Here is a 22,993-nt window from a genome sequence, read left to right as displayed (position 1 = left end):
AAAGAGGACAGAGATGGAATTAAATGATAAACCAAAAACACACAAACAGCAAAAAAGACACAAATCTCAAAGGTTCTTGCATTTAAGAACTTTTACTTTAAGGGCAGATAGTCATGGTATACCTCAAGAGTCTGTGTACTTACGCTTATAATGATAACTTGAATCATGAATAAAGGATTAAATTTTGCTCAGGAAAGTCTACAAAGAAACTTAGAAATAGATGGTATTGTGGAGTGCCTGGGTGGCTCAGTCAGTTAAGCATCCAACTCTTGATTTCAGCTTAGGTCTTAGTCTCGTGGTTCAGTTCGTGAGATCGAGCCCCGTGTCAGGCTCTGCACTGACAGCACAGAGCCTGCTGGCCATTCTCTCTCTCTCTCTCTCTCTCTCTCTCTCTCTCTTTTCTCTCTCTCTCTCTCTCCCTCTTTCTCTATACCCCTCCTCCGCACACCGCACATGCTCTCTCTCTCAAAATAAATAAACGTAAAAAATACGATGGTTTTGTATAAATATCCATTATATTCTGTTTTCAATGTTTAGTAATCATAATAGTGCCTGAACATGAAAGTTTCTATCACTGTCACAGTTACTATTCTCAATTGCAGGGACTGTGTATTTTCATTTTTTGTATTTTAGGTTCCTAACACAGTACAACACATATAGCAGATGTTTAAGAAAAAATTTACCAAAGTTGTTTCTCCTCATTAACATTCTTAATTAAGATTGTCAATTACATATTATGAAATTATAACCCAAGCTGTAATGACTCTTAGAGAGCATATGAACTTGACCTATTGACAGTGTGTTTTCATTTGTGTTTTTAGAATTCTCCTTCCTACCAACTACTGAAAATTACATCTAATAATTATGGCCCACTGTAAGCTCATGATTTAATATTGGTATAATTTATTATCATTTTAATCTAGTTCTGTTTCTTTAGGTGAGTGCAGTCTTCTTATATAGACTGCATGGGAGTATTGTAATAAAAAACCTAACCCTAGATTATCAAGCCAGTTGTTAAGGAAGGAACACTGACTTGTCTTCAAAAGGCCTAGCCTGTATCTCAGTCTCAACACTACTATTTGTTAATTGTTTTGGTTTAAGGATATCATTTAACTTCTTTTCATTTTTTTAAATGTTTATTCATTTTTTGAAAGAAAGAGAGACAGAGAGAACAGAGCATGAGTGGGAGAGGGGCAGAGAGAGAAGGAGACACAAAGTCTGAAGCAGGCTCGAGGCTCCGAGCTGTCAGCACAGAGCCCAATGAGGGGCTTAAACCCATGAACCATGAGATCATGACCTGAGCCGAAGTCAGAAGCTCAACTGACTGAACCACCCAGGCGCCTCTCATTTAACTTCTTTTAAATAATTTCCTTATTTGTTCAGTGACTGTACTACCTTAAATTCACAGGGTTATTTTAGAATTCATTCATTCAACAGGTAAATTTTATGTACCTCATAATTAAGCTTGATGCAAGCCTTAAGAGATATAAGAAAATCCCTTTCCTTATGAAGTTTTCTATGCCAGGGAGATTAAGACATATATTAAAACAATAATAATATACTACAAGATGGAAAATGTTAAATGTTCTAAGCAGGTCAAAGGAACAAAGTAATTACTTTTAAATGAAAGCATCAGGGAAGACTTTATGAAGGAGATGGCATTTATGCTGGATGTGATGGAATGAAGGGCATTCCAAGAGGAGACAGATGAGTAGAGATTTAGTTGGTGGGGGAAGAGGGTGGGGCATAGGAGGAGGGACTGGGTTATGAAGAAGAGAAATGAGAAAATCACCTAGTGTGAAGGAGATAGCTTGAGACCATTTCATGGACATCAGCTAAGAAGTGTAAGTGACACATGTTTATATAGTTGTGAAGCACTACACCAATATAAATTATATGGAGTATATGATGGGAGTTGTTCTTTCTAAGAAAACCTCAGTCATTTATGTGTGAAATTTTTTCTTTTATTTCCAAGATGAGTGTGGTGATGTTGTCATCATCATCATCATCATAATTAAATAATAAGAAAAAATAACCTTCATTTTTTTCATGTGAGTTGAAAAGAAATTTTTTTTTTAATTCAGGGACAAACTCAGGTTTTGTTTTCTTTTGTAAATATAGACTGTTTTATGAGACAGCCTCATTTGTTTTTTAATGTGTGTGGTTTCTGCATTATGTTCTCTCACCTCACAACTCTTCTTTGTTTGATCTTTGTGTGTGTGGTCGGTGGGGGGAGGCAGGGTAAGTGCACAGCCAGCTGTCTATGCTTATTTATGTCCCAGCGGGTACTTGAAAGATAACACAGAGAGAGAAGCACAGCAGTAGTAATGCATGTACAAGCACGATTCTTTTTTCATTCACATCAAAAAATAATGTGTGTAATTGCTGTAGTTTCTCCAAGGGATTTGATCTGATACTTAATAATTTGTCTGAAATTCACATATTTCAGATAACTTAGTTTTGAGAAGATGAGAAGTTACCTGATTAGATTTTTAAAAAATTGTTCTCTTACAGATTTCTAGTAACTGTTATTTAATTTGATACAATAACAATATATCATATTTCATTTTTTGGTTTGACAGAGATAGGAATTTGACCATTTAAATGTGTTTAAATGTCACGATGTGTTTATAGAAGGGTGTGAAATAGCCACTCATACACTAATAGTAAGAGTATTAATTCAGTGTCTTTGGAGGATAATTTGGCAGTATATGTAAATTTTTAAATACAGTCACTTTGGTTAAGCAATTTTATTTTGAGAAATTTATCTTACAAACATACTTGAACAGGATGCCAAGGACATATATGAAAGGAGGGTATTCCTTGCCATTTTGTTTGTAGTAACAGTGTCCTAGAAACCACTCAAATGTACATCAGTTGGGAATTATTTAATAAGCTAAATGATGTTATTTACCTCTGTGCAATGAAATACTGTGAAGCTATTCAAGTGAATGAGTGAAAATGGGTATAGTATTTTGGAGTGCTAGATGTGTAGTTAATGTGTACTGTACTGCTGAAAACATGCATATACATGGATTTGCTTGGGTACCTGGTTTCATTTCTTTTGGATATATACCTAGGAGTGGAATCACTTAGTTATGTTGTAATTCTATGTTTAATCTTCTGAGGTACCACCAAATTGTTTTGCATAGAAGATGCATAATTTTTCATTTTCACCAGAAATTTATGAGGGTTCCATTTTCTTTTTTTTTTTTTTTTTAATTTTTTTTTTCAACGTTTATTTATTTTTGGGACAGAGAGAGACAGAGCATGAACGGGGGAGGGGCAGAGAGAGAGGGAGACACAAAATTGGAAACAGGCTCCAGGCTCTGAGCCATCAGCCCAGAGCCCAACGCGGGGCTCGAACCCACGGACCGTGAGATCGTGACCTGGCTGAAGTCGGACGCTTAACCGACTGCGCCACCCAGGCGCCCCAGAGGGTTCCATTTTCTTTACGCCCTTATCAGTGTTTATGGTTTTCCTTTTTATTTATTTATTTTTTTAATTATAGCCATCCTAGGGGCGCGTGGGTGGCCCAAGTCAGTTGGGCGTCTGACTTCTGTTCAGGTCATGATCTCACGGTTTGGGAGTTGGAGCCCCGCATCGGGCTCTGTGCTGACAGCTCAGAGTCTGGAGCCCACTTTGGATTCTGTGTCTCCGTCTTTCTCTGCCCCTCCCCTGCTCACGCTCTGTCTCTCTGTCTCTCAAAAATAGATGTTAAAAAAAGTTAAAAAATTATAGCCATCCCAGTGGGTGTGAAGTAGTATCTTGTTAATATTTTGATTTGCATTTCCCTAATGATTTTGAGCATCTTTTCATGTACTGGTTGGATATTTGTATATTTCTTTGGAAAAATGTCTCCCCAAGTCCTTTGCTTATTTTTTGAGTTGTCTTCTTATTTTAAGTTACAAGAGTTCTTTATATATTCTGGGTACTCAATCCTTACCAAGATACATGATTTGCAAATATTATCTCCCATTGTATAGGCTGTCTTTCACCTTCTTCATAATGTCCTTTGATGCAAAAAAGTTTTGATAAAGCCTGATTTTTCAATTTTTTTTCTTTCTTTGAACTAACTTTTGTACATGGTGTGAGATAGGGGTTCAGCTTCATTCTTTTGCATGTGGACATTCAGTCATCCCAGCACCATTTGTTGAAGAAAATATTCTTTTCCATTGAATGATTTTGGCACTCTTGTTGAAAACTAGTTGGCCACACGTATATAGATTTATATCTGAACTCCCAATTCTGTCTGTATGTCTGTTTTTATGCCAGTACCACACTGCTTTTTAGTAAATTTTTAAACCACAAAATGTGAGTCCTCCAACTTTGCTCTTCTTTTTTCAGTGTTGTTATAGCTATCTGGGGCCTGTTGCAATCCCATGTGAATTTGAGGAATGACTTTTCTATTTATATATGCAAAAAAACCAAAAACCAAAAAACTGGAATTTTGATAGGGATTGTATTTAATCTCCAAAACACTTTGGCATTGCCATTTTAACAACATCAAGTCTTGTAAGTCCATGTACATGAGATTCCTTTTAGCAATGTTTGTAGTTTTTATTGTACAAGTCTTTCACCTCTTGAGTAAATTAATTCCTAGGTGTTTTATTCTTTTGGGTGCTATTATAATTGGAATTGTTTTCTTAATTTCATTTCAGGGTGTTCATTGCTGATGTATACAAAGACAACTAAATTTTGTGTGTTGATCTTACAGTGTGCGACTTGGCTGAATTTATTAGCTCTCGTAGTTTTATTGCGCATTCTTTGAGACTTAGGATTATTATTTTTGTTTCCTGGCTGTTGTATCTATGGTTTTTGCTTAAGAACCAGGATCTAAATCCATATAGAGTTTTTTATTTATAATCTGACTAACCTTGCTATCATGCTTGATCCTTTGTAGTCCCTTTATGTAAGAGCTGGAGTAGCCCTTTAATATTATTAATTGGTCTTGTCACTTATGTATAAAACCTTTCATTGGCTTCATATATTAAAGGAAAAGTTTAAGTCTTGACAAGATACTATAAAGGTCCTACCTGATCTTCTCTTGGCTAACTCTTTATGACTTTATCTCTCATTTATTTCAATTATAGTGGCCTTGGCCTTCTTCCTGTTCTTGGAGCACCGGGCTCATACCTATCTTAGGGCCTTTTGTACTTACTATTTGGAGCCTTATTCTTCCATATACTCACATGATTCATTCTCTGTTTCCTTAAGATCTCTGCAAATGTCATCTCCTGAGAGGTCCTCTTCACCACCCTACCTAAAATAGCACCTAATAACATCATTCTTCATCCCCTTACCCTACTTTTTTTTTTCTTCAAAACCTTTATGACAGTATGATATTATACAGAATAGAAGTTTCCTGAAGACATATATTTTGTCTGTTGTTTATCACTGAATCTCCAGTTCTTTGAGTGGTGTTAGGTATAAAAGGCATCTAATAAATTTTTGTGGAACTAATGAACAAAATGAGGTTTCCTCAAGCAAAAGGAAAAAGAAACTGATATATACTGAATACTTGTTATTGTTTTAGGCATGTAATATATGTTGATCACATTTAATCTTATTTACAAACTTATGAGAATAGATATTATCCCCATTTTCCAGCAAGGAAATGCAGACTTGGAAAAATAAAATAATTGCCTTAGAATAGCTAGAATTTTAAGTCTGGTCTTTAGTATTTGACTCCAAAGCAAAGGTTTTCACTACCCTGTTATTTTTAAATTATTAAATGCTATGTACTGTAGGAATACAAAGATAACTAATAAATGGTTATTTAAATTAAGTATAAGCCAGTATCTAACTACATTTCAAGTGAGTCTAATAAATTTTATAGTTATACGGAAAATTGAGAAATCATTAGCCAAACTGAAATGTTTGGCACAGACTAGGCTCAAAATGAAACACTGATTCAATAAATGTATGAATAGATAAGGATTTGGCTCTGAAATATTAAGTAAAATTTGAATTGGTACAAAGAGCAAGACCATTTTAGGTACAGGGGACAATATAAGCAAGTGTGAAAAAGCAAACTTGTGAAAAGACTAATAAAATTTATCAGGAGATAAGAATTAATGTTTAGGAGCCCTGTGAGATAAGTTTGGGAAAGTGAGTTGGAGATCCGACTGATAGAGAACTTGAATTCCAAGACCGTGTTTGAATTTACAGTAACTGGAAGGCTATAGGGTAATAGTGGAACTACACATTTGTATGGGCATATGGACAACAGAATGTAGTGGTTAAGAGTGTGCGCTTTGGAGCAAAACTCTCTGAGTTAAAACTCTGGCTCTGCCCTCTACTAGCTTGGTAATCCTAAGCAAATTACTTAACTTCTCTGTGCTCTAATTTCCTCACCAGTCAAATGGAGATAATAGTTTTTAACTCAGAGAACCATTGTGAGGATTATATGAATTTTTATGTATAAAAATTAAAAATAAATTTAAAAATAAAAAAGGGGGCAGCTGGGTGCCTCAGTCAGTTAAGCATCCAGCTCTTGATTTTGTCTCGGGTCATGATCTTATGGTCTTGCGATCGAGCTCCACATCTGGCTCTGTACTGAGTGTGGAGCCTGCTTAAGATTCTCTCTCTTCTTCTCCCTCTACCCCTCCTTTTTTTGCTCTCTCAAACAAACAAGTAAAATGAATTATTATATGTCAAAATATAATAGAAAACAGTCCTTAGCACATAGTAAGCATTCTGTAAATATTAACTGTTACCATTTATATGACATTTCAGTTTTCACTTGCTTTTATTTTCAATCGCTTTCATGTGTCACATTTCTTTTAATCTTCACGGCAACTCTGCGAGGTAGGTAATACTATAACCAGTTTAATCACTGAACAAAGCCAAGGAAGTTATGTCATCCCATATGTGATTCTCTGTATTTCTGTGATTCTCTGTATTTCTAAGAAACTAATGGAACAATGGACTAACATGCCCAAAGTGAAGTTTTAGGGAAATCATTCTGGTGAAATTTTGCAGAATGAAATGATGAAGGGAAAGAACCTGGAAACAAGTTTATCATGCTCTTGAGATAATCTAAGCTTAGGCTTTATTTATAAAAATTTTTTATGCCAAGGACTGTGTCATCAAGAATTATGAGGAAAGACAATTAAATGAGACATTATGAATTTTCTAACTAACTAATTGATATTTTTTCAGCTGTATTTAAACTTGAAACAGATAGAAATATATGGCCCTTGATAAGAATCTATCGGGGTGGCTTTCTTCTGATTGAATTCCTTTTTCTACTGGGCATCAACACATATGGTTGGAGACAGGCTGGAGTGAATCATGTGCTCATCTTTGAACTTAATCCAAGAAGCAATTTGTCTCATCAACATCTTTTTGAGGTAATCAAAGCAAGACATAAAGTCCCACAAATATAGTTCACGTTAGCTATATCGCTGGTTTAGTGGGTGCTGAAATCCATCTTTTACTTGAGGAAGATTATTGACTTAACATCTAAACATTTATCTTACCTTTGTTTTATTGAAGATACTTCTGAGTAATGGAAAAAATAAAAATAACAATTTTTCTCTTTTCTTTCCCATCCTTTATCAGATTGCTGGATTCCTCGGGATATTGTGGTGCCTAAGCCTTCTGGCATGCTTCTTTGCTCCACTTAGTGTCATCCCCACATATGTGTATCCACTTGTCCTTTATGGATTTATGTTTTTCTTTCTTATCAACCCCACCAAAACTTTCTATTACAAATCCCGGTTTTGGCTGCTTAAACTACTGGTAAGTCCAGAAATTTGTCTCCCATTTTTAGAGTGGTGTATTGGTCATTGGCTTTGTCCAGGAGGAACCAAGGCTGCTGTTGCACAACTCCAGAAGGCATGGTTCACTTTGTAATTAATCTATGTGAGTGGTGCTCTAGCTCCAAGGGTAAAGAATATAGTGTAATTGGTACACCTCATGTTGTATAGTGCAGTGGCCCTGGGAGAAATACTTATTCATGCAGTTTTTTTCCTCCTAAAAGGGAGTATGAAGTGTCCAGATATTGAAATTATTTTACAAATTAATAATAAATAATTCGTGATCTATTTAAGTGCCTTATTATTTAGTACAGATTACTTAGCCAGCTGTGATAACATGTAGAACTCTGTGAATTTCTTTTTTTTCCTTTTTAAAAAGTGGTAAAACTATTATTTTCCTGTCAAATTGATAGAAATAGTCAACCACACATTTTTATTTTTATGAAAGATTCATTCTCTAAAATCAGTAAGCATATTTTACCAGATTACCAGGTTTAATTTGAGAAACTGACTTTGATTCTTGTTTATAATACATTCCATTTCTTCTTCCACTTTACCTATTTTTTAATCTCAAAATCTCTCAATTTAAACATCAGGATATAGAATCTCTTGCAAAAATAGTTGCTGTATTTTTTGTAATGGTGTAAAGATAGCTTGGGGAAGGGACTTCTCTTAACTCCTGAATTAAACCAGCTCTGTTTTGACAATTAATTGGTAATGTTCTCCTGTAATTATTTCTTAGGTTATGAATTACAGCTAACAGTAAAGTGAAGATTAGTGATTCAATTGACCAATCTCTACACATACTTTCAGAATTCCTATAATAATTGCCTTACTCTTTTTCCTACCTTAGAAAAGTATACTACCTTGAAAACTAGAGTATTCTTTTTCCTTTTGTATATCCCTTACGGTTAGCAGAACTTTTTTCTTTGTTGTTGCTGTTCTTAGCAGTACATTCCCTATATATAGCATTATTTAAATTTTTTGAATCTGAAGATATAAAATATGCTCTTCCTATTAAAAAAAACATAGTAAGTACACAACAAGTAAAAAGCCACTTATATTCCAGTACAGGTAAGTATTTATAGCAATCAGGAAAAGAAAATGGCCTAGATCTCCTTCATGTTTTTTCCCCAAAGTTGATTGTTATTTATTTGTATTTCTTATTTATTCTGGTAGGATTTTTACCACAAATTGAGAATATCCCTATTTTCCTCTAATTTCATTAAATACTAATAAGTAAGAGAGCAAATCATTCCTGTTATGTATAGCACCACTAGGCCAAACTGTAGGTCTAAGTGTAGAACTTAGATGTACAAGAGTATTTTGAAAAGTCTTACGTATGTAATCACCTTTAACACATTTTATCATCTAGAACACATGATTTTTAAAGGATTTTTTGTAAGACAGAAGAAATATTTGGACCATTTTTTTCTCTCTTGAAATTCATACTAAAAATAAATCATGGGGCGCCTGGGTGGCGCAGTCGGTTAAGCGTCCGACTTCAGCCAGGTCACGATCTCGCGGTCCGTGAGTTCGAGCCCCGCGTCGGGCTCTGGGCTGATGGCTCAGAGCCTGGAGCCTGTTTCCAATTCTGTGTCTCCCTCTCTCTCTGCCCCTCCCCCATTCATGCTCTGTCTCTCTCTGTCCCAAAAATAAATAAACGTTAAAAAAAAAATTTTTTTAAATAAATCATTTCCCGTTAGTACAACAAAATTAGATTACCTTTTTTATCTTGAGATTGTCATTTTATTGCTAGATTTTGTGGAGTTTTAAAACTTATTTGCACAAAAATGTAGTATTCTTCTGGTTACAAGGAAATAATGTTAAGATTATAAATACCTATTATTTCCTGCCTCAATTATTGTAAAATCTCTATAAAGTTATTTTGAAATGAGGTTTCAAAGACTCAGATGTTAATACGATTGCATCATTGCAATAATGGAATGATATCGTTGTGTGTTAAGTGAACATTTCCCCAGTACATCCTTCTCTGTTTAAATAGTTAGCTATGATTGATGCATGACCAGTTACTCTGATTAGCAAAATGATTCCCCATTGAGTAGACATTTATTAATGCATTTGCTGTATGTTAATAAATGAGGATTTATGGATGGAATAGGTTGGCAATGATGATGTAATAAGGAATAAGAATAATAAGTGTGCTATCAGAATCAGTGAAATGCAGAAAGAAGCATTGTGGTTTGTTATATTTATAATAATAATTGTATACAGGAAAATCTTACACATATAAAGCATTTTAACATTAAGTGACCTGTTGACTTATTTTAATTCAAATCTTACTGAAAAAATTTACCCTGAGACTTATTTCTAGTGTTAAAAATATTTTGTTTCTCTGATACAGCTTTTTTAATAGCCTCATCATTAAGTAAAAGTACATTTCCTTCTTCAATTTTTAAAAAATGGAAAAGAACATGTATCATTTGGCCATAGTGGTACGCACTGGATGTTGTTTATATCCATATTTAAATTTGAATCTATGGAATTTATATGCTATACACCTCCTTCAAAAAAGCTAAAAAAATTTTTATTAGAAATTTATTTAGGGGTGCCTGGATGGCTCAGTCAGTTAAGTGTCTGACTCTTGATTTCACAGTGTGTGGCTTCAACTTTGGGCTCTACACTATCAGAGTGGAACCTGCTTGGGATTCTTTCTCTTCTTTCCCTCCTCACTGTCCCTCTCAAAATAAATAAACTTTAAAAAAATTTTTTAAAGAAATTTATTTATTTTGATACTTAAATGTCAAATTAGGTACAGTTTATTTGTATTATTAGGTCATAAATCTCTGTAGATCTATATTTGCCCTAATTGGAAGTCCATTTTGGAAACATAAGCAATGCCTCAGATTTTCTAAACAAAAATACCAATCAATTCTTCTAGAAGACTACTTAAAGTTTTCAAATTAAAGTCCTTTCCTATATAATTGGGGAATTGATTTTTTCAATATTTTCTTTGGTTTTATAGTAAAATTTTTACATATGTCTCTACTATGATTACAGAGAGATAGTCTCTTTTAATAATGCACTGTTCTGGACATTTTATATGTGTTCATTTATTTCATCCTTTTAATAACCATGAGGTTGGAGCTGCTATTAATCCACATTGTATAAATGAGGAAACCCAAGTTCAGAGGAGTTAAATACACAGCCAGTAAGTAATGGAGATGAAATGTGAGCCCAGGCAGTCTGATTCCATAATCTGTACTCCTGACCACTACCATTTAACAATTAAACCTGGTAGTCACTTTATTTAAGATACTTAACTTTGATCTAGTAGTTCAAACTAATAAATATATTTTGTATAAAAATTGAAAGAGTGTGATTATTCACAAGCCTCTAAAAGCAGAAATTAAACTTCATCTTCTTTAATATTTATCGGCATTAACTTAGAAAATGATTTTAGTTAATATCCTTTCTAATAACTTATTAATGGCTTTTTTGTGTATGTGAGTAAAACATCAGATCTTTTGAATTGTCTGTAGCTTTCTTAATACTGTTACTCAGTGAGTCATTGTCATTTTAAGCAAAATCACAACAATGTAGAAGTTGAAAGACCTTAGCCACAATAAGAAAAGAAAGAATTCTCACTCAAGAAGGGGAATTCAGATAAATTTAAGATGAATTTGACTATGTGTAAACATCAGGGAATTCAGTATGAACTCAGCCCTACCCTGTCTCTGATGCAGCTACTCCCTCTCTCCCTTCTTTGTATTTCTAGGGTATTTTGCATGTTTATCTGTAATAGCACTTACTACACAGTGCTGTCGCTATTTCCTTAGGTATATATTTGCTCAACCAGACTGTGGGTCTTTGACAGAAGAAACTGTTTTATTTATCTCTGTACTTCCACAGTGCCTGACATGTGTTAAATGCTGAATGACTATAATTATATTCCTTCCTTTATTAGTTGTATTATACCAACATTTACTACTCCCTCCTCTTCCTTTTTCCATCTGCTCTCTTCTATAAATTTTCCCTTCCTTCCAGTTTCTATTTTCATGCCACTCCCTTTCGTAGTCCCATTTCCCTCTTTTCTTATTTAGTGCATTCTCTTCCTCCTCTGCTCATATGGAGGTTTACTCTCTTAGCTAGTTTTTGAGGCTGAATTTGGCAGATTATGAGAGTAATGGTAGTCTGTCTCATGTCCATGAGAAATAAGAAAATTGCCCTCGGCTATAATTTTCACAAAAGTCCACGACTAGAGATTGAGTTAGACTTCTTGATCCTTTTGGTGTTATGTTCTGAACTCTTGTTTGTCTCTTTGAATTTTTAAAGTCCACTCTGCACCCCACAGTTTCTTAAAATACTCTATAAACTGGCATCAGAACCTTTTCATGAATAAATGACTAACATCTCAACCACTAAGCCCCCAGTTCTCACTCCGCCCCCACCCCCTACCAAAAAGAGTTTGCTGTATCTAGACCTTATGGTTGCAAACGATATAGGTTGTCTCTCAGGCTTATTGCAAACTTATTGAAAGAGCAAGAGACTGATGACAAAACTGAGCCATGGCCTCAAAATATATCCGCTCTAGAAAATATCACAAAGCCTGTACTAGGTCCTGCAGATACCTGATCTAACGTCCAAAGCCCCAAGGCAATACCTGTCATAGATACTTGATATCTAGGATGGATTCATAATGTAGCCATTTATCTCCCTCAAATAATAAAGAGAAGTGTTTAGAGGTAGAATAGAAAGAACCAGCCAAGTCTGAGGGAAGAGAGCCATTAGTTTTCATGCTGAATATGTCTGCTAAATGAATATAGCTAGATGGCAGGAGAGCTATAGATTTAGACTCATTTTCTCAAAACTGCTGCTTAGTCAAAATTCCTTGTTTTAGGAGTTCATTTTTAGCTTTTAAGATAGAAACGGTCTGACAGGGCGAGGATTAAAGCTGTCTTAATTCCATCTTCAATTTTCTCAGGGCATCTCACGGCATTCTGCACTATTGGAGCCTGTTTCTGATGATTACGTTAGTATCTATCCATCCTCTCTCTGCAATGCCAGGAGATTTCCCTTTGCAGTGGTAAACAGTCTTCCACAGAATAGGTCAGGATGAGTTTGTTGTAGGTCCTCTGTAAAATGGGGATATGAATAGTGCCAAGCTCATAGAATTGTTGTAGTTAGTGGACTATGAAAAAAAGCATTTTGAGAAAAATATGCAGCATGGATTAGTGCTCAGTACATTTAATCTGAATTCATTTAACATTATTTTTATAATAGTGGGGTGTGAGCTTATTTTTGTGGCATCATTTCAAGACAAATACAATTATTACCATGGCATTAGTGAAATTGACTTCAGTGAGAGAACGGGCAGGCATGCTTCAGCTGTTGCACATCCTTCCCTCCCTATCCCTTGTAGGCAAAGAAGAGCTTTCTATTCAGGTAGCAAAGCTCTCATCCCAGTTAAGAAGGAGGATATTCCAGAAATTTTTATAGAGCATGCGTCTCTAGCACAATTTACCCTAGAGCCCTAACACTACACATCCTTTCAGTGCTTCTCCCTTCTGCTACTCTCTGCTTTCAGCTTCAACTCTTTCCACCCTCTCTGCTTTCTGTTTTCTAACTGTAGCTATTCCTGTCTTCACCCCACTTAAATTTCCTTTCTTAGTTATCTATTCAACTCATTCCGTTCACTACTAATTCTCAACCTAGCCACTGTTGCCAGGTCCCTGTGTTTGTGATTGGCTCATTGGTTTCCATTTTATCAGCTAAAGTAACCATGCTGCTTGGTCAGACAAGAATTAGAGAAATTTAACATGAACTTTCTTGTTTCTGTGTTTTTTTTATTTTTTTCTTTCTCCCAGTTTCGAGTATTTACAGCCCCCTTCCATAAAGTAGGCTTTGCTGATTTCTGGCTGGCCGATCAGCTGAACAGCCTGTCAGTGATATTGATGGACCTGGAATATATGATCTGCTTCTACAGTTTTGAGCTCAGATGGGATGAAAGTGGGGGCCTGTTGCCAAATAATTCAGAAGGTAGGGTATGAATGTGCATCCATACCTCTGAACTGCCAGTGTAAACCAAGAAATATTGGGAATGATAACTAAGAAATGTAAGATCACGGTGAAAACTCATCCAATAATACAAACTTAATTAAATGTACTTGGCACTCTTTTAGCAATCTCTTTATCTGATACAATTTGGCTCTTAAATTAAATGTTAGGATTTCAGTCATCCATTTGCCAAGAGATTTGCAACTTACACTTAAGGAATTCTAAAACTTAGAAAAAAAAGAAAAGTAAAAATTTCTAGTATATTGGTAGTTATATCACAGATGCTTTAGTGCCAACAGTTTCCATCACAGTATTGCTTTATAATGATCAAAAATACTTGAGTATTTAGACTTAGATCAAGAGCTTTGAGAAGTCATTGTAGATCGTTTTTAATTCTTACTGAGGATCTTGGGGTGTTTTTTTCTGGTTCTTTTTCCCACTCTTGGTGTATGCCAGGAGTTCGAGTTATTAAGGAATTTTGCCTTAATGACAAAGACCAAATTTAGACAGATTATGTAACATCTGACTAGCAAAAAGCTAATGAAGCCAGTGGCAACACATATTCATTGATTGCTAGCAGACCACAACTTTGTTGTAGGTTGATCCCACTATAATGCATTCCCAGAATTTGAAGAAAAATGTATTTACCAACTTCATTCTTCTCATTTAAAAATATAAACTCTGCTCTTCATTAAAAAGTAGGCTAATGAGGTACATTTTCTACCTATTGTGATATAGCAGTTTGGAGTTCATGAAATTAACTAGAGTCACCAGTGGCATTTGTATGTTTTCCAAGTATTTCAAATTACAGAGTAAGTTTTCTTTCCTTTGATTACTGTACTCATCTTCTAATTTTCTTACAGTTTTACCACATTCCAAAGAAAACGATTCCAGAACAGGTTGTCAGAAATCTGGGAGGGCAGATTTTCCCTCATTGGTCCACCCTATATATTTACCTTCCTTTTTTGGCTTTCATCGCTCATGAAAAGTTTGAGAATATAGTAGTTACAAAGAAGAAAGTGATTCAGAAACCAGGCTTCTTGCTTTTATGGACTTGAGAGTGGTTACAATATATAACAAAATGATGTGAACAAGTTACTTGTCTTTTGTTTTTTTTTTTAATAATAATTCTTCTTCTTTGAAATCTGCACAGAACCAGAAATTTGCCACAAATATTCGTATGGTGTGCGGGCCATCGTTCAGTGCATTCCTGCTTGGCTTCGCTTCATCCAGTGCCTGCGCCGCTACCGAGACACAAAAAGGGCCTTTCCTCATTTAGTTAATGCTGGGAAATACTCAACAACTTTCTTCACGGTGACGTTCGCAGCCCTTTACAGCACTCACAAAGGTATTCTATATTGACTGTGACGAGATTTTTCAAAACCTGGGTTTTTACTACTGACATCTGCTTCTTACTCTGGTTCCTTTTCCATTTATCATGCTCTTTTTTTCCACTGAAGTTCCAGTCCCCTCAGCTATACCATTTTGTTCTTGAACACAATTTAAGTCTCATTCCAGCATTTAATAACAAGTACTGTCAAAAAGTCATCCAGAATAGGAAGGATTTTGTGATATGTGAAACCCTGAATTATGTTCAGTGTGTTCTATCTTAGACACCTTGGGCTTTCCTTTGTTGTTGGTTTTTTGTTTTGTTTTGTTTTGGTTTTGGTTTTTTAGCCTTCTTGTTCATTAATGAGGTTGGAAAATGCTAGGTGAAAAAGATTCCCTCTGGCAATCATGTATATTTTTAATCGCTTTCCTTCACCAAGTAGTAAGGATTGTTTCCAGCCCATTTAACTGCAAATTGAGTTCTCTGATCTCTCTAGTTTCTTATCTCCATAGCAACCAGTTATTACTTGAGACTGCTCTTCTGTTGAGAGGAGAAAAAAGCTTTTAGGTTCTGAGCCACATGCAGTCAGTCCTTTTGAATTTTTAACCTTTTTCCAAGAACTGTCAATCAAAGATCTTGCTTCCTTTTACTAAAATGCATTCCATCTTTGTCTTTTTAAATCAGTATCAGCCCACACCTTAGAGGCTGGGTGGTAAAGAAATGTTACTTATTGAAATTATTGTAATTATTTTTAAATACTTAAGTAAATTTTTTTCAGTGACTTTTTTCTTAATTGAGACACTGTATTTTAGGAGCCTGAGCTAGTACCTCTTAGCTACTTATCTAAAAAGTATGTCTGATGGTCTTGAAAGGTTGGAGCAGTGGTTTTTTTGTGAGGCTTGCAGTTTGGTCCAGTAGAACACTTTATAACATACTTCCACTTTTAGCAGTAGATTCTGCAATTACAGTAATATTGATAATGCAGCCAATAATTTTATCACTACGTAGGCACTCTTGTTAAATGATATAATTTAACTAAGTGCCTCAGTGAAGGAAACACATCCTCAAAGCTCCTGTAATTTTAACTCCTGCTGAGGAATGCTGTTCTTTAGTCTGGGCATGCATCATGATTCACAAGGTTGTGATTAGAGAATTTATAAGTCAGGCAACGGATTTGATACATGGTACCCTATGCCTTAAGAACCCTTTACTTTTCTCCCATCCTGGGTAACAGTGGTTTGGGGTTGAATATTTTAGGACATAACATACCTTTAACTATACTGGTACTCTTCAGTATGAAGCTGAAAATCTGAATTCCTCAAACCTGCACTGGCTTCACATTTAATAACCTAAAGCTAGAAGCAGTGGTTTGGATGGTATTGTGGTTGTCAGACTTTCTCTTTCTTTTTTTTTTTTTTTGTTTCATGTATCCCTTTAAAGAATTTTTAAAACTATATTATTACCATTTTTATTTTATTATTTTAAACTATTATTTAAACTGTATTTTCTGACGTTTTAAAATTTACATCTGAAATTTTTCATCTTAAGGTTAAATAATTTTTAAAAATGTAGTTTACAGTGTATTTATAATTTTTTTTAATGTTTATTTATTTTGAGAGAGAGAGATAGAGCATGAGTGGGGAGGGGCAGAGAGAGAGGGAAACACAAAATATGAAGAAGCCTCCAGCCTCGCCTCTAAGCTGTCAGCACAGAGTCAGGTGCAGGGCTTGAACTCATGAACTGTGAGATCATGACCTGAGCCTAAGGTCATTCAGCCGACTGAGCCACCCAGGTGCCCCCCTTCCCCCCCCCCACTTATTTTTTTTTACAGTGTATTTTAAATATTCACATTTTAAAACAAAACTGCTAAAATGTTTCTACTAAATGTGTCCAAGTAATCTAAATACAAAAGCATGATACTCACCATGATTGGTATTTTTATGTTTTAATGACTTTTGTCTGATACATATATATGTAAATTGAAATTAAGTTATTACCTATTACTAGAAGATGCTAAGAGATTTTTCTGTGTTGTAATTATAACTGGCCAAAGTAATGTTACAGATATGTTATAAATTTTAATAATTATCACATAGACATTTCTTATTGAGATAAATCTATATTACTTATTCTGTTCCATTTTGCAGTTTTTGTATAGGGAAGCTCAGAGAAACCTTGTTAAATAGCTGTATACATGAGGGTAGAAGTTTAATTGTTGGAGCATCGCTAAGTTTTCTAGACAGATCCTCAGTTATATACCAAAAAATATGCACAGTAGTCCATCATCAGTAATTATTTTTGTTAATCTATCAGGTTTTCTTATTGAAAGCAAAAAGTTAAAAATAAACTGAAGGAAGTAAAATATTAAACATAAACTAAATGGAAAAAGGATTTGTTAACCGTTAGAATCATTCTCTTTCTTTGTTTATGGACAGTCAGTATCTTATGACATTGTTTAAATGGTGTTGTTTTTTAATCTTGGTAGTGCAGATTACACTCATACAGTTTATAGAGATTATCTGCCATATCCCCTAATTGGAAAACCAGTCACCCAAATTAGAAAAAGTTTTGACTTAAATTAACATGTTTATAGACACCCCTGTGTAAACATCTCAATTCAAATTCTGAGTTGGGTAGGTAAATGAATGGGTAGCTGGGTGCATAGATAGGCAGATAGAATAAACATGCATTCAGTAAACATTACTGAGAATATTCTATGTATCAGTTGTGCTAGGCACTAAAAATGGAGCAACAAACAAAGTAACATTCTAGCCCTTAAAAATTTATGATCTAGTAGGGGAAGTAGGTAAAAAGGCATTAATTGGTTGCACAACAGTGTGAATATGCTTAAAACTTTTGAACGGTATGCTTAGAAGTGGTTAAGATGGTAAATTTTGTGCTAAGTGTTTTGACCACACTAGGAAAAAAAGACATTAAAATAAGCAGGGGACCATAATAGCCTACAGACAACATAAGTCCCAATCCGGCCCCCAGTAGAGACTTCCCAGAGGTAATAGTTAAGCTATTTTATTATTTATGTGAAGAATTCCAGTTATCCCATTATGTGTTTTGCCCAAGGCTGTGTAACTTGTGAGTGGTGGAAGTGTTGCTGTTTCCCACTTCTGTTCTTCTTTCGCCTAGGGCTTCCTCTTGTTCCCTCAGGCAGAACCACACCTTTTAAGTGGAGATAATAGTATCTATTCTGTTTACTTCACAAATTTGTTGTAATGATTAAATAAGGTGTAGTGTACATGGAATCACCTTATAAACTCTAACGTGCTACACAAATGGAATTTATCATTAAATGAAATACAATTCTCTTTGCTGTCTAGAGCTGCCATATGTGTGTCTTTCTTTATGGAAAATCTAAGAGAAACCCTTGTGATCCCTTCGGTAGGGGCATTATAATGGACAAGTACCAGTTAGGAATGTGTTTGGCTTCTTGTTCATGTAACACAGATGTTCACTCACTGAACTTGATTCAAGTCCCACAGTCAAATTTTTAAAAACCAAGCATTTTTTTTTAGAGAGACCATTGGTTATATATCTTATCATAGCCATAAAATTAAAAAAAAAAAAAAAAACCTTTGTATTGTTGATACATATTAAGTATTTATATCACTAATTTTCTTTTTACCAAAAAGCATAAAACAGGGAAATTTGGCATTTAGTAGAATTTGCTTTCTATTGTTTTGTTGGACAATATTCCAAGAGGAAAAGTATCAGAAAACATACACTTTAAACATAATCATTGAGCCAAAAGGATAGATTTTGTACGGTTAATGAGGTAGATCTTTTTCTATTGAATTTGTAAGTATTACCATAAAGGATAAATTTTATGAGGGGAGGGAGGTGTAGAAGATGGTGAGGTATCCCTGTTCAGACTCAAGGATGTGAGTCTTTTCAGAGAACTAGCCTACAAGAGTTACCATAGTAACTGCATTATTGGGGGTATTTTCAAGATTTTTTCAAAGGTTAGGTCTTATGATGAATGAAGGCACAAGTGTTACTTCTGTACCTAGAGTCATTTTTTTAAAGGTGAGGGAGGGGCTTAGACCCGTTTTAGGGAGACTACTTATTATATTTCAGCTAGCTGTCACGTGGTATAATAAGAAGGAAACACATTTTAAACATTGCAGTGTATTTTATTTTCCATCATTAATTTTAGACACAAAGGAATTTAGCTAGCAGCCAATCTCCATATTTTAAGAAATCACATTTCATTACAAGCCTAAATTTAAAGCCAACTCCTACAAGTTTTTTTGTTGGAATTAGGATTGGAGGAGACAAGAAAGTGTTTTAAATGTTTTTTGTATGTCCTTGAGGTTTCTTGGCTTTGGCAAGAAAAAGCCTGTGGGAGGTACAATAATAGAAAAAGCCATTGTGTTATTTCTGACCCGTTGATGGGGAGAGAGCGCACTTCATTAGACTTTCTGTTTTTCATTTACAGTTTCCAACATTCTAAAATATTCATAAATTCTTAGTGGATTTTGCTCTTTTGCTCTTCTCTGAATATACAGAAGGAAAAAAACCTTACTTTAAAAATACTTAATATTTTACTTTAGACTTTTTATTAGCATTTGCTAACACACATTTGCTATTAGATTTTTAAAAATACTTATGTTTGTTTGCTTGGTTGTTTTGCAGTACCAGTTCCCATCCAGACCCCTTCTTGTTTAACATTCTGTAAGGGGTGCTGTGCCCCCTAATGAGGATTCCTCAGCAGTAGTTCAGTGCCTTCAGAGCAAATAAGCATTTCATTGTTTTGAGTGGGCACACATAGTCCTGAAGTGCTTCCTCTCTGGGGTATGGCCAGTATGTAACTGTTTTTACCCTGAATAATTGGCTGCTTTGCCAGACTTTCCAAATTTTAGTCTTGTTGTAATAGAAACACCAATTTTTTAAAAATTCTCTAGGGAAACTTTTGTTTCATTAACTTAAAAAAAATTTTTTTTTAATTTTTTTTTTTTTGAGAGAGAGAGAAAGACAGAGTGCAAGCTGGGGAGGAGCAAAGAGAAGGGGAGACAGACTCCGAAGCCGACTCTAGGCTCCAAGCTTCAGCACAGAGCCTAATGGGGGCCTCAAACTCACAAACTGGGAGATCATGACCTGAGCTGAAGTTGGACGCTCAGCCAACCAAGCCACTCAGGCACCCCTCATTAACTTTTTTTTTTTTTTTTTTTTTAACGTTTATTTATTTTTGAGACAGAGAGAGACAGAGCATGAACGGGGGAGGGTCAGAGAGAGAGGGAGACACAGAATCCGAAACAGGCTCCAGACTCTGAGCAGTCAGCACAGAGCCCGACGCGGGGCTCGAACTCACATACTGCGAGATAGTGACCTGAGCCTAAGTTGGGTGCTTAACCGACTGAGCCACCCAGGCGCCCCTCATTAACTTTTTTTTTAAACACACACACAAAATTTTTAAAAACAATGCATTTAGGGTACCTGGGTGGCTCAGTCAGTCAAGTGTCCAACTTGGTTTCAGCTCAGGTCATGATCTCGCGGTTTTGTGGATTCAAGCCCCACATCAGGCTCTGCACTAGTAGCACAGAGCCTGCTTGGGATTCTCTCTCTCTCCCTCTCTTTCTGCCCCTCCCCCATTTGCACTGTCTCTCTCTCTCTCAAAAATAAATAAAAACTAAAAAAAAATTAAAAAGAAAACAATGCATTTGAATAAATGCTTTCACTTTTTTTTTTTTTTTTTAATGTTTGTTTATTCTTGAGACAGAGACAGAGAGTGAACAGGGGAGGGGCAGAGAGAGAGGGATACATAGAAACTGAAACAGGCTCCAGGCTCTGAGCTGTCAGCACAGAGCCCGACACGGGGCTTGAACCCACGAATTGTGAGATCATGACCTGAGCCGAAGTCAGATGCTTAACCAACTGAGCCACCCAGGCGCCCCTAAATGCTTTCACTTTTGACTTACTGTTGAAATAGCTCAAATCTTTAACCCTTTTGAAATTTGATATATTTGGCTGTAATTCCTCTAGCCTAACTAATGCAGACAAGAAATAGATTTTTTTTAAGGATTCATTATTTGTCAATATTGGCTTAAATTCTGCCAGTGCTAAAATCAAATGTGATATTGTTTGTTTCTGATTATTAATTTGACTTTAGAAATATTTCTTGAGTAGCTTTTATCTACTTGGCATTGTGCTAATTTTAAATGGTTTTATAAATATTATACCAACAATCCCATTTATATTTCACCTTAAATTGCTTTGCTTTAAAAGTATTAATTACAGCTTTGAATAAATTACATTTCCTTTGTATCTTCTTTGTCATGTTAAAAAAAAAAAAACTTAAAAAAATAATACATATCCTTATACCCTGAGATCATTTTTGTCGTCTTTTCGGTAGTCACCTTACACCTCTGTAGTCTACCATACAACTGGTGGATATAGTTTGTTAGCATTTCTGTATAAATTATGTTGTTTTGAAATACTCAAGCACAAAGTTTAAAGTTTAGAAATAACCTGTGTATTTCTTAGAAACAGGGAGAGAACTCTGTGATGCTTAAATTCAAGAAGTTGAACAGTATGAATTCAACTTATGGAACAATTTTACCTAACGGGAAAGGAATTTAAAGATAATTGCTTGCAAACAGAATTTTAAATTTTCATTTCAATTTATTATATATAATTGTACATGAGAATATTGGTGGAAAGTATACACATCAATGAAAGTTATTGTGTCTAGATATTTTCAGCAGAAAGAAAAGAATAGGAAAAAATGAATAGGCAAATATAGGGGCTTAAGTAGTAGATTATATATGAATGAATCTCTTTGCTTCAGAGATTTATAGTATAATACAGTAAGTATACTAATCAGCTATTGATACATCATAATTCGCCCCAGAACTCAGTAGCTTAAACCAGCAGTAATTTATTCTCATTTATGCATCTGTGGGTCAGCTGGGAATTGGTGGAACTAGGCTGGACGTGGCTGGGTAGCTCTGTTTTAGGCAACTGTTCCTGCTGGGCTTTTGACTTTTCCCTACATGTTTGGTTTTTGTCTGTTATACATGTTTCACCATGGAGCCCCAACTAAAGGGACAGTAGTTACCCCAAGGAAACTCTTCCCATGGTACTAGCAGAAACAGTTTCTACTGCATACACATTTTAAGCATCTGCTTTCTTCATAGCTGCTAACCTCCTACTGGCTTAAGCAAGTCACATGTCTAGGCCCAAAGGAAGTCTGCCCATCCTGAAGCCATTATTAAACCCAACATCTATGGGGCAAGAATCATGAGAGAAGAGTGTTGGGGAGAATGAATACTTTTAAACTGTAACCTAATCTGACACAAAACAAATCAATTTTAACTAATTTTTTAATTGGAAAAGGATATAAACAGATAATTTTGTAGGGTAATTAAGCATGGCTAATAAACATATGAAAAATGTTCTCCTTTACTGATTGCAAAAGAGATGAAAATTGAAATATTTAATCAAAGAAGTGATGATGCTTATTGCTATCAAGGATGTGGAGAGATGAGCACTCATTCTGTTGATAGAGTATAAATTGGTAAGCAATTTGGTAATCCTACCAGGAGTCTTAAAATCATTCATACTTTTTGAACTAGTAAGTCCCTTTCCATAACTTTTTCTAAGGAAATAATTAGAGAAGTGGCTAGAAGTTAATTTATGTTTACAACATTATAAAGTAAAGAACTGAAATAATCTAATAAATGTCCATCAATAGGAATATAATATGGTACGTAGAATATTATATAGTAGCTTGTCAAAAGTAATGCAAAGCACCTACAAACAGTAGATGAAGAATAATGATATTATTAAAAGGTAATATTTATTGAATATTTCTATGGGCCAAACACTCTTTTAAGCATTTAACATGTATTAACTCATTTAATCCTCACAG

The 22,993-nt window shown here is 35.0% G+C and overlaps 1 protein-coding gene across 1 annotated transcript in view; it reads left to right on the top strand.

Annotated features, from left to right (window-relative positions):
- Positions 1-22,993, top strand: part of XPR1 (xenotropic and polytropic retrovirus receptor 1) — a 218,546-nt gene that overhangs the window by 155,775 nt on the left and 39,778 nt on the right. Inside the window, exons 8-11 of the mRNA XM_043568637.1 lie at positions 7,165-7,355; positions 7,567-7,746; positions 13,592-13,763; positions 14,935-15,129. Coding sequence (XP_043424572.1) covers positions 7,165-7,355; positions 7,567-7,746; positions 13,592-13,763; positions 14,935-15,129 — 738 coding nt within the window. The remainder of the gene's footprint in view (positions 1-7,164; positions 7,356-7,566; positions 7,747-13,591; positions 13,764-14,934; positions 15,130-22,993) is intronic.

The sequence above is a fragment of the Prionailurus bengalensis genome, chromosome E4 (genome assembly GCF_016509475.1).
Source record: "Prionailurus bengalensis isolate Pbe53 chromosome E4, Fcat_Pben_1.1_paternal_pri, whole genome shotgun sequence".
Classification (NCBI taxonomy): Eukaryota; Metazoa; Chordata; class Mammalia; order Carnivora; family Felidae; genus Prionailurus; species Prionailurus bengalensis.
Note: the sequence above shows the minus strand (reverse complement) of the source record. Positions and strands in the feature narration are given on the sequence as shown.